Source organism: Sphaerodactylus townsendi, linkage group LG05 (assembly GCF_021028975.2).
Source record: "Sphaerodactylus townsendi isolate TG3544 linkage group LG05, MPM_Stown_v2.3, whole genome shotgun sequence".
In the NCBI taxonomy this organism is placed as follows: Eukaryota; Metazoa; Chordata; class Lepidosauria; order Squamata; family Sphaerodactylidae; genus Sphaerodactylus; species Sphaerodactylus townsendi.
The window spans coordinates 77,846,432-77,858,865 of NC_059429.1; the positions used below are offsets into that span (position 1 = coordinate 77,846,432).

The window sequence follows — 12,434 nt, forward strand, 5'->3', positions numbered from 1 at the left end:
GCTCACACAACTTTCAAATTGCTCCCCCACCCACTGCCACTTTGAATCTTAGAGGGAGGAAGTTCACTGGTACAGGCAATGATGTATGTCGAATAATAAGGAGCCACAACTAAGAGTTTCATAGTGTGCAGAGTCACTATGATCATTATGTACCTCATTAAGTCCCTTCTCTTTCTTGAACTTTTAGCAAACACTGGTCACATGTTTTCCATGTAACAGTCACAAGGACTTTATTTAAAAAATGAGCGTCAGGACCACTAAGAACCTGGAAAAAACAGATTCTTTACTAGAAAACAAAATGTAATATCTCACTGTACAGTCATAGTCATGCAAAGGGATTTTTAGAGCACCCAAGGTACTCTAGCTGGTCATGATCACAGGGCCACATTTTGAATTTGGGGTGCTACAGAGCATGCTCTAAGGCATTGCAAACATTTGGTGTGGTTGTCACCCCCCATTTCTACACTACCTGAGTTGCTGATAATTCTGCTTCTTTAAGAGTGAATCAATAGAGTAACCTTATTTTCTTCAAGTGGCTGAAATGGGAGAGATATCTTCTACCTTAAAATGCTGTATTTGGAAGCAGAGATGACTAGGGCTAAACCAGATGTGCCCTGGGAGTTCTATGTCTGAAGCTCCCAGTGATTTTTAAAACTCTGCCATTAGATGCAAAAGGACTGATTCAGACTGGCACTACAGCAGGAGGGGCAGGGAGAAAAAGGAGGGTTTACTTACTTGGAGCTCTGGAGACAGAATGCCCAGGGCACATGTGGTTTTGCTCACAACATGTTATGCTAGTGCTGAGCAGAGATTGGAACCAATAGACCTGGACCCAAGATTGTCACTCATTATGAAAAAAATTCACTTTACATTTCAGAGGGCTAATGAAGTCAGATTTCCCCTCCCCCAATACACTCCCAATATTCTTTTAGTGGGGAGGGGGAGGAAAGAGCAACTATAAGAGAGAAAGGGAGCTGATTTAAAGCAGTTGTGGGCCTTCACAGCATACTTTGTTCACTTTGGGCAGTGATGTAGACTACAGCCTTCACTGCTGAAGAATCCACCTGCTAATGAAGTTCTAAGATGCTGAACCACCAGCTGTAATCTGGCATGACATCAATGAGCAGTGTCATGACATATTCCAGAATCTTCATCACTGCCCAAAGTCTCCAAAATGAGGCCAGTGGAACTAGGAATCCTTCTGCTAGGGTGTCAAAGTGGGACCCTGCACCCTCCCCTAGCTACTGGTGGGGTATGGGGGGCAGAGGGTTAGTTGCCAGATCCAAGTTGGGAAGCTCATGGCAATTTGCAGATGGAGCTAGGAACCTTAGTGGGGTACAATACCATAGCTTCCACCCTCCAAAGCATCTATTCCTCCAGGGTAACTGATCCCTGTAGTCTAGAGATGAGCTGTAATTCTAAGGATCTTCAGGTCCCACCTGGAGGCTGGCATCCCTAATACAGTCCCTGGGGCTAAGTTGTTCCTATTGGGGTAGGAAGTAAATAACAGCAAGTGTTGAACGTTGAACGGTAAAATGTCACCAAAATGTGTCCATCTTTACTCAGCTCTTTCTTCAGCACTGGTGACTTGAGATATAGTACTCATGTGACAATTGCCCTGTTTCCGTGAATTTGCTCTCTTGTAAGATTTTAACAGTTTTTGTGCCTAGCTGAGGGCGAAACCTGGGTTCACCCCAATTGTGTCTGGGTTGGGGAATCCATTGTTAGCACACAGGACAAGTGTGGGAAGCTGAACTCCCTTGGTATTGTTTAATAACTCATTTCACCCCAAACACTTTCTTCTCAGTTGAACTCACTTTTGGTACTCAAAATAAGCTGATGAGAAAAAGACCTGGGGACAGTCTTCTGGGAGGCAAATTATGAGCAGGAGACAGGTTTAGTATTTCCCACCCATATGCCCATTTTGCTCTAAAATCTGGAACCCCTCTGGTCTGGACAGATAAAGGTTTAAACAAGCAGGTCACATCTAGCTTGACCCTGGTGCTAAAGACACTGCTAGAATGATCACTTGTAACACTGGTGGCACTGCAAACTCAGAAATTAAAGGGGAAGTACAGTAATACCTCCATGACAGAGGAAGTAACTAGCGTGGAAGTGGATTATCACTAATGCCAGTACTTTGGAACTGCTTTGCCAATAGCCCTGACTCTATTAGTTGTTATGGTTAGTGAAGATATCAACCACCCACAGATCCCTTCATCTGGAAATATCTAAAGGCCAGTGAACCAGACTTTAGGAAACATCCTACAGCATCCATATTGGATTGGATTCACACAATGAAATAGGGAGCGAGGGGTGTTTAAAGTAGGAAACAATGAACCCTGCACTCTGTAGGTAGTTGGGACTTGCTAGGGCTAACTTGGAATAAGCTGCTGGAAGACAACTGGATATGGAAAGATTATGCTGGGTATATGGTATAGGTCCAGGAACAAGAAAGTCTTGAGGCAGCTAGTGCTGAGACTAGCTATGTATCCTGAATGGGTGTGAAAGGTTCAGAATCACAATAAAGCCTAATTGGTGACATTTAATTTCCAGTGTTAACTCCTTTTTTTGCCTTCAGTTGCACAGATGCATTGGAAGCCCAACATGACAAGAATCCTGTTGAGGGAAAGCAACAACTCCATGTGCAGAGACCTATTGGTTCACCACCACCACCATCATCCATGACAGAACCCCTTGGAGTCTCAAACAATTATCACTACATATTTTACTTCCTCTGCAGAAACCAATGGCTTCTATTGAAATCAGCTGCCACAGGGGTTCAGATCAAATGAGGCAAAACCTGGTTCCTGCTGACAGTAAGGTCCGCAGTGCCTGTTGCACTGCCTACCAAGGAGGAAGCCTTCCAGTGGCTTCTACAGACTCCTTGACTACTGAATCAGTCAGCAAATACAGTCCATTGGAATGATGAACATTTTGCTAGCAAGATATGAAAAGATATGATCTTTAAAAAATTCCTGGGCCATCAAGGCCAACTGTTCTGCCTTGGCTCCTTTCTCCACCTACCCTTCACCTACTCAGTCATGCCTCATTCACACAATAATGGTGCATCACTCATTAGCTACAAGTCAAGAACATTGCCTGGCAGCGGGAGGTGGGCTGTGAGGAGAATTCCTTACTGCCCTTCTTCTTTTTCAACAAGGTCCACTTTCCACAGAGGTAAGTTCAAAGGAAGTTATAAAAGGGCTAGCAGATAACATAAATGGCAGGCACCAACAAAAATTGGGAATGGAAATTGGGAAGGGACTGAAACTGTGGGACATTTTAGAACAAGGCTGCTTTTAACTCTAACTTATGAGGTTGAGCTGGATGGAGAGCAATTTTCATCCTACCTGGGTCAAAACAAAATAAAATGATTAAGATACTACTGGTAGGTGTTTCTTGGCTTCAGCGGTAAGCTGAAGAGATATAGTTCCAATGGCATGGCTGTATTTATTAAATACCACCATCCGCTGTTATATTCTGCATTATTTCACACACCAATAGAACTAGATTGTCAAGCGCAAAAACAGCTACAACTCAGGCTTGGGTGAACGTGCTGCCCTGATGTAGCTGTCAGAGACAGTGATGTCATTGTTCATGTGCTGGTCCAGGAAGTCTGAGGTCTCCTCTGCAATTTGTCCTGGGATTCGGAAATCAGTGGTAGGCTGGTCCCTGTTAGGACTAGGGTGGGCGAAAATATTTCTTGCTTCAGCATTGCAGCCTGTCCCTTGCAGGAACTGCAAGAAGTTCTCCTCAATGGAGCCTTCCCTACTTGGTAGCCTGAGGTCCTCCTCTGGTGGTTGCTTGAAGAAACATGTGAGGTGCTTGCTGAGCTCTCCTCGGATCTGTCGGTTGAGGCACCCATAGAAGAAAGGGTTGGATGTGAAGGAAAAGTAGCCAATCCATGTAACCACATTCTCTGTCTGCCGGCCAGGGAAATGGGAGCTCAGTGCAGAATAGAGGTGAAAGGAGAAATATGGCAGCCAGCAGAAGAAGAATTGGCCTCCCACTGCTAGGAGAATAATGGCAGCTTTCCCCCCTCCAAACAACCTCTGGGGGGTAGTTCGAGGGGCTCCTGAGCTAGTCACCATAGTAGATCTGCTGCTAAGAGACTCTGATCTCTGCCGTGGGGTATCCATCCAGGTAGGGAGAGGACCATGATGCATGGCAGCTACTCTGGCTACTTTGAACATGCTGCAATAGACAACCAAAATAATGAAAACTGGCAGGAGGAAGTAGAAAATAGCGAAGAAGACCACAAAAAATTTGCAGTAGGCACTCCGACTCCATTGCAAAGTACAGCTGTGTCCACTATCTGCTGAGGAGCTACCAAAGTGGTCTTGGGAAAGCCATCCCAGGATGGGGATGATTGACATGACTACTGCCTTGATCCAGACCCCTATGAGTACACAGACCACCAGGCCTACAGTCATCTTGACCTCATAACGCATGGGGTGCACCACATAGTAGTAGCGTTCAACATTAATGGCTGAGATTGACAGGATGCACATGGTGGTGAAGCAAACACTCAGGAACAAATAGACACGGCATAGGGCATCCCCAAAGACAGTGCCATCGAAAAAGGCTGAGCTGGACAACATGGCCAGGGGCATGAGGGTGAGAGCAGCCAGGAGATCCACCAGACAGAGGTGGAATACAAATACAAACTTCCTCAGTGCTGGTGTCTTGATAATGACTGTCATAATGGCCACATTGCCTACAATGGCCGTCAAGTCAATCAAGAGCATGAAGAAGAGACTCACAGCTTCAGAAGCCACATCTCTGGTCTTGGCATCCAGGCTGGAATTGAGATGCATAGAACTCTGGGATGTCTGCAGCAGCCTTCTTATTCTGGAGGAATTCCGCACCCACTGAGTGGGAAGAGGAGGCTCCATGGAGACTAACACCTCCCTTTACAAGTCCATCACCCATCCTACTGTGGGTCTCCAGAGAATAATCAGAGAGAATCAATAGTGGTAGTGAGAACCAGTAACCCCAAGCCCACAGGACTACATTCTTGCCATCTTCTTTGTCACTTTTATCTCCCAGCTGAATAACCTTGTACACTGAGGGCTATTGCACCTCCCAGTGCCCCTCAGTTCTGCAAGCCATTATATCCTTGGACTATACTTAATTGGGTGTTACTGTTTTCATCTCATTTTGATTATACTTCTTTGAGCATAGAATGACATTATGGAAAGACCACGGGATCTGGGCTGGTTATGGAGAAAGGTTCTTATTAACTATGTAGATTCTCATTGGATCTCTTGATGTGCTTTGTCCCAGGCAAACAGGAGCACCTACAAATAAACATATTTATAGATTACAGTTTATCAGACAAAAAAGAATCCTGTACATTTCCTGATGAAATTTCTACTGAACTAAGAGCTTGCTTCATTACTAAACAGCTCTGATAATGCTGGGGAGAGAAAAGAAATGGGACAACAAAGTGAGCATAGGGAAAGGTTATCCTTAATTGGCAAAGCATGACATTTATTTTAATTACTGCATTTATACCCCACTTGTGTGCCAATTAGGGACACAAAGGCTGTTTCTGCACGGCACTATTATACTGGGTTACAATTGGTATCTTACAATCCAGGTCTGTTTTATCCTGGTTTTTTCCTTCGCATGACTGCCCGCTTCTGTGAAGGAATTGAGTGAAGACCAGGAGGAAATACTCCAGTTTGTTTTGCATGAGCCCGGGTCTTTTGTATTTACACCGCAAGTGTATCCGCGCATGCGCAAACATCTCCGGTGTCCTGCATTCCTATTGGCTGATGTTTTGGGGCAGCAGTAGGGGAAAATGAAGCCCCCCCCCTTGTCCAGTTCTGGATAGGACCCGACACAGGCCCCAAAATGTTCTCATATTTTTGTGGAAAATGAAAGAAACCTCCACCACCACCACCCGGGATATGCCCACTAACATTCGGCCCAAAGTGCACATCTCCCTAGCTATGCGCTCCAAGCAACCAGTCCAGGTACAGAAAAGAAAACAGGGACATTTTGAGACTCCACTCCTGATTAATCCAGGTGAAATGGCACCCGGTTTATACCATGAGCAGAAAACGTTCTTGGGGGAAAGTTTTGGAAAGGGCAGGCTGCAACAGTCAGCAGCTCAGCAGAGTTGAAAACTGACATAACGTCAGGTGGGGAGATGGGGGGTGGGTCGGGGGGGGGAGATCAGGCAACTTGGTGGGAAAAATAAACTGGTTCTGCTCCCATGGGGTTTGCACGGTAGCAGTTTCGCCGTGGGATTTTTTAAAAGAATTGCCAAATTGGTGATTTTTTAAAATCCCAGGATGAGGGAAATATTGTGGGACAAACCTGCTTTAGGACTGGGAACCGTGCAAACCTCTTGGTCAAACTGGGATATTTCCCTTGCTGAACTTGGGATATTTGGACCGCACAGAAACAACCAAAATGGCTTACATCATTCTCTTCTCCTCCATTTTATCCTCATTTCAACTCTGTTTGGTAAGTTAGGTTGAGAACAGTAGCGTAGCGCCAAGGGGACAGGGGGGAGTGTGTGATGCACTGGGTGTGCGTCGGTGCAGGGGCGTGGTGTGGGCGTTCTGGGCTGTGGCAGGGTGTGGCAGGGGCGGGTAGAGGCATGGCAGAGAGCACGAGTGCCCCGGGCACAGTTCCCCCTCACTCCAGCCCTGGTTGAGATTGTATGTCTGGCCCAAGGTCACCCAGCAAGTTTCCGTGGCAGAATGGGGATTCAAACCTGGGTTTCCCAGATTGTGGTCCAATACTCCAACCACTACATCACCCTTTACATGCTGTGAACTTGGTAGTGCGAGGGCACTGAACCTGCTCTTCATTCCTAGTTTAGAGACAACCGGCAGTTGGGAAGTTCAGGGCAGATATTGAGACCACTGACTCTGCAGGCTGTTGCAGGATAAATATTACATTTTCCCAGCATTTGTACTATGGTATTATATAATCACCCACTAATTGTGTTACCATTGCTCATGTGAATGCTGTGGGTGCTTAGTGAATACTGTCAGTGAAACGAATGGGTTCTGATGACACAGATTACCTATGCTATGTTGTGAGCATTTGTGGGTTTTAATTTGTTTTTCCATTAATAAATGCTCACCTGCTTTACTGTAGTAGCATAGGAGCATTTGCCCGATATCTGTAAGATACAGCAGCCTTCTCTTGCAGGGGCTAGCTCTCCAGTAGAGGTGTTGCAATTTCCCTGTAGCTATACCCCTCCATAATATGTGAATGAAGAATGGCCCAACTAGGAATTTGTGCAAGTGTTGCATTCAGATTAGAATCATGTTGGAGCAAGGACTGATTGATCTTCTGAATGAGCCATCAGTCATCCACAGATTAAGATTGCATTGTAGATCACTATAATAAGAATTAGGGTACCCTGTCAAAGGCCACCAAGTGAATGCCAGGGTTCCCTGCAAGTCTTCTTGGCCCAACTTTCATGTTGCCTGCTCAGTTAGAACATGTTGGAAGAAAAAATTCCTCAGAGTTCATTCTTACCTATGAGCCTTTTAAAAATCCATGAGGTTAAGTAAAGCCAGTTTATCATTTAATGACTGTATAAAAATATTGATTTCCAAGAAACACTGGCTAAAGCTCATGTTTGAAACTCTCTCCTAATATTTAACTTAGCTCTAATAATCCCACGTCAATATGCATGTTACCTATCTATAGTAACAGTTCCAAGGTATCACCATGCATTTATGCTGACAAGGTTTGACGTGCTATCAATTGCACTTCTCTGTCAGGAAGATAAAAAAACATTCCAGCTAACTGTACATTTGGGTTTTGCTCTGTTGACCTGGTTGTGACATTGGTTAATGAGTTTTTCCACTGTAGATTCTATGTAAAGGCATTTTGGGATTTATTGAAGCTTGTGTTGAGTGATATGACATTGTTCTCAGAGCAGAAGTCTCTCAAAATTTTATTGGCAGGGGTTGACCAAAGAACTACTGTATCTGTGGCAAAGTATCTGTGTTCTGCAATGAGATAATAACCGGAGTCTAACTTTTTAACCTTTTAGATCTTAGGATAAGTAATGAACACAGATATTTTATGTAAATAATTATTTTATATTAGCATTCTATCTGTTTTACTCTGCTTCTGAATGGCCTGGGGTCTGTAATAAAGACTGACTGACTGACTGACTGACTGACTGACTGATTCTAATCCATGAGGGTAAGGGTAGAAATGCTCAAATGCTGTGAGTCAAGAATGGGCTCTGGTTTCAGTTTCTGTACATCACCGGAAAGTGAAACCCTGCTGATTCTCACTGAGAAGCAAAAGAATATTTCCACATATGGCCTTCAAGCTTCTTCAAGCCCATCATACTGTTTATGAGCTTGTGCGAATATTATGAGTGCATAAAATAAAAAGTATGTGTGTGACAGCAAATTTTAAATTGAATGGATACTTTAGCAAATATATACTTTACATTTGCATTACAGAATATTTGGGCAGGCAGATTCCAGTCTAATTGTACTTATGTAGATTTGTTATCTGTTTTAGCTTGCATGGTTGCCAACAGTTTTGATCTGAGGTAGAATCCTCATGAATTTCATGCTTCCTACAGACTTTCTTCCACAATTGTCTTTCTTCTTTCTGATTGTCCTCAAAGTATGCAGCATTCCTCCTTGTTTAAAGGGAAATTGTGAACACACCTTCAATTATCGCTGTAATACTTTCTCAGCTCTAATATCTAAATTGGTTATTTAAAGTGTTAGACTTGATTTCAGTTACACTATGGCCTATATACAGCATTTTCTCGGTGTGAGATATGTTAAAATATAATGTAATGCACCATAGAGCAGAATTGTTAAGGATTTCTATGGACTTTCCCAGTTCAACAGCATATTTGTATTTTCAGTGAAAAGAGACACATCTATTGAAAGGATAGATCATTGGTAAAGATTTGTTTAGCTTGCTCCAAATAGTGAAGAAGTGCAGTGTTGCTATAATTTAATTATTTAGGTGCATGGGACAAAGAGGGATAGATGGCTACCAGAATCTGTGAATAAAGAGCTGTAATGGGGCAGAGAATTTAATTGAAAAAACAGTCAACATCTTAACACATTTCAGGCTTACAGCCCATCTTCAGGGACCTATTTCAAGCAAAGCGCAACATGGAAGAGAAAAATCAGACACAATTGCTTGGAAGATTACATTGAATATCGTGGCATATCTGTTTAGAAAACACATATTTTTATATGAGGTACCATACTCTTTTTTTAAAAAAAAGTCATAACTTTTACTTCCAAATTACTTCATTTTTCAAATGTTAAAATGCAGCTTATTCTATGGAAAATTCTGCATGAAAACTTTGAAACTGTATTTCAAATGTTATCTAAATAGAAGTAAACCAAGTATTCTTACAAAGCAAGCTGCTACTTGTTGAGCATAGGCTCTAGTTCTGGACACAAATTTGGTATGCAACAGTAACAGATACCCATCAGTAACAAATACAGATCGATCCATAACTTATTAATGATTAATCACTTCAGCTAATTTAGGTCAATGAAATTGCTGGGAATAAATTAGCTCAACCAGGTCATAGATGAACAGCCATTATTGCAGTGTATCTTGTGCAGTGCTTAATTCAGCTGATGCAATTTCAGCACAAATCTCCAGCAACTTTACAGGGCAGTAGGGTCTGATTTGACCATGATACTGCTTGATGCAAAAGATCTGTGACTTAGCACTTGGTATTTTGCACAGGTAGCACCTCAGTTTCAAGAAGACATTGTGCAAGGTGGAGGTCCGGCAGCTTAGTGCTTTTCCCTTGCCAGCATCCCACAGAAATCAAGCATGAGACGAAGTCACACTGGGGTTGGCAGGTAAAAGCTGTGTAGTAGAAAACAAGAAAAGTGAGACTCAGTGTGTCTATTTCAGGAAGGTAGGAGGTACATCCAGGTCTAACCACATAAATTTCCTAACCCATTTGAGTATTTTTTTTGCACGTCTGACATTTCACTCTATCCCAGACCCAAATGCAAGCACCCAAAGAGTGTGCCGTCTCCTTCTTGAGCAGCACAGAAGCGAGAAACATCTGACTGATCACTGTTTCTTCGAGAATGACCATGTTGTAATCTACCACTTTCCCTATACACCAACAAGTATTCTTGAAACATGTATTCTGAAACATAGACATGGGAGAAAAAAATGAAGGGCATGTCTCTGATGACAACAGTTCTGATAGTGCTAATAAATTCCACAGTGTTACACCCATTGGCACAAAGCCTGAAGGAAAACATGTCTAGTGGAGGCATGGAAAAACTGACAGCCCCATGCATTCAGTGCTTCTTTGAAGCATTCCACAGGACTATCTACTTGTAGGATATCTGTAGGCCAATGCTAATGAGGCAACTACTTTGCTCTTGTTCTCAACCCGGACTCTCAATCCTAGTCTTTCCATAGAGCAAAGAAAATGTTTCTGACCACCCCACCCACAGCTGTCTTATTCTGGGTGTCTGTAGACCAGTGCTAATGAGCCAGCTACTTTGCTCTTATTCTCAACCCAGACTCTCAATCCTAGTCTTTCCATAGAGCAAAGAAGACTTTTCTGCCTCCCCCCCGCCCCTGATTGTCTTATTCTGAGTGAGGGTTGTGTTATTCTGACCCTCTCCCAGTTGTCTTATTCTAGGTGAGGTCTTACTCTGGATGTCTGTAGGCCAGTGCTAATGAGCCAGCTACTTTGCTCCTATTCCCAACCTTGAGTTTCAACTCTAGTCTTTCCATGGAGCAAATAAGGTGTTTCTGACCCCCCTCCCACAAGTCTTATTCTGGGTAAGGGCTGTAGTTCATTTGTGAGAGTTCCCACTTTGCATACAGAAGGTCTCAGGTTCCCAGTTATTCCCACTGAAAGAATTTCAGGAGGCAAGTGTCAGGAAAGACTTTTATCCCTTTGAGACCACAGAGCAGCTACCAGTCAACACAGACAGTAGCAGGCTATTTGGCCCACTGGGCTGACTTGGTAGAAGGTAGCTTCCTATGATTTCGGGGTTCTGAAAACAAAATGCTCTTCCAATGCTCTAGGATTTCCAGGTGTCCTTTAATTTAAAGGATGCTCTCTTTAAAAAAGGAAAGAAGTATCTCTTTTTATTTATCACTGGATGGATCTCCCTCATTTCCATACTTCCCACTTACAAAGAATATCAAATATGCTTCATTTCAGATCTTACAGTTCCAAAATGGCCCTCATTTCTGAAATTATTGTCTGCCCATCCTCTTGATCCAGGAGCGATGTGCAGGTAAGTGCTGTTCTCCAGCCACAGGAAAGGACCTAATCTGTCTACAGGTGACACCCACTCATATACACAGAGACACCCACACCCTGCTCCCCAATTCCTGCTCACATGGAGTCTCCACTGAGTTGCCTTCAGCCCCACAAGACAAAAGGCTCCCCAGTGCTGGACTTTTAATTTCTTCTGTTGATCCTTTCCAATGCAAATCCAAATCTAAATCATGCCTGCCCTGGATGAAATGCCACTGGATTATTCACCTTATTCACGTGGATTATTCACTGTTGCTGCCTATCCCCTCCATCTGCAGAAGCCTTACCTTGTTCTACCCACCTGCACAATGCTGCCAGAGTTAGCATCTTGCCGGTAGGCCTGAGCTGGTGCTGGAAGGGAGAATATTAAGGATCTTGAAGACAGAAGAGAATCTTAAACTGGCTTTAACCATTCCTTTGCCCCGCTGCTGGAAAATTTATTCCCTGTTTCAAAAGCAAAAGGATCCTCCTGACACAGCTCTCTTTACTCACTCAGTTGAAGATCTATTTTTGAGACCACTTTCTGATTTAGATTCTCTAATACTAATTTCGACACACCATCTTATCTTCTTTGGAAGAACTGGACTGCTGGATGCTTTTCTCCCCAAAATAGGCTCAACACTTGAGTGACAGACCAGCACCGGCAATATTCTACCCTGGAGTCGTGCACACTTGCCTGGTCAAAGCTGGATCTCTGCTTCTCTCTAATTCAGGCATCATTCAGTTCATACCTTCCTTGTGTAGGTTTCCAGCATACTGGGTATCGCTCTGCTGCTTCTCTTCCACTGTAGCTAATGCACAGATCCACTGCAGTGAAGGGTGAGAGGCAGCCGGCAGCTTGCAGAATGAGTTAGCTTCTGGGTCCTAGGTGCCTCCTTATTCCTAGTTCAGTATTCCAGGTAGGGCATGGACATAGCCCAATATACTACAAGTGGTAGTGATACCAAATTTAAAAATATTAAAAATAGGAATCAAAAATATTCACCTGTGGCTGAGTCCCATGCCAGCTGCAGAAGATGGGCAGAGCAGGATAAACATAAAATCTAATAAAAGTGCACTGTGAACTAATTAACAACTACTTTATGCCAAGCCATTATGATCTATGTTAGAAGGGTTTTTTTTTCTCTGTGAGGTTTTTACCCTGGCAAGGGACACT

The 12,434-nt window shown here is 43.4% G+C and overlaps 1 protein-coding gene across 2 annotated transcripts; it reads right to left on the bottom strand.

Annotated features, from left to right (window-relative positions):
- Positions 1–262: 262 nt before the first annotated feature.
- GPR61 (G protein-coupled receptor 61) lies at positions 263–12,108 on the bottom strand. Of its 2 annotated transcripts, none has more exons than XM_048498578.1 (2): positions 12,010–12,108; positions 263–5,303 (listed from the first exon to the last, which is right to left on the bottom strand). In XM_048498578.1, the coding sequence occupies exon 2, from the start codon at positions 4,896–4,898 to the stop codon at positions 3,534–3,536; it is 1,365 nt and encodes a 454-aa protein (XP_048354535.1). In that variant the 5' UTR covers positions 4,899–5,303; positions 12,010–12,108; the 3' UTR covers positions 263–3,533. The 2 variants fall into 2 exon arrangements, with proteins under 2 accessions (XP_048354535.1, XP_048354536.1); XM_048498579.1 differs by lacking the exon at positions 12,010–12,108 and adding an exon at positions 11,580–11,637.
- Between the last annotated feature and the right edge of the window lie 326 nt (positions 12,109–12,434).

Bases quoted from the DNA above. Each gene is read 5' to 3' on its own strand.
- GPR61 (XM_048498578.1), bottom strand. From the start codon at position 4,898: ATGGAGCCTCCTCTTCCCACTCAGTGGGTGCGGAATTCCTCCAGAATA.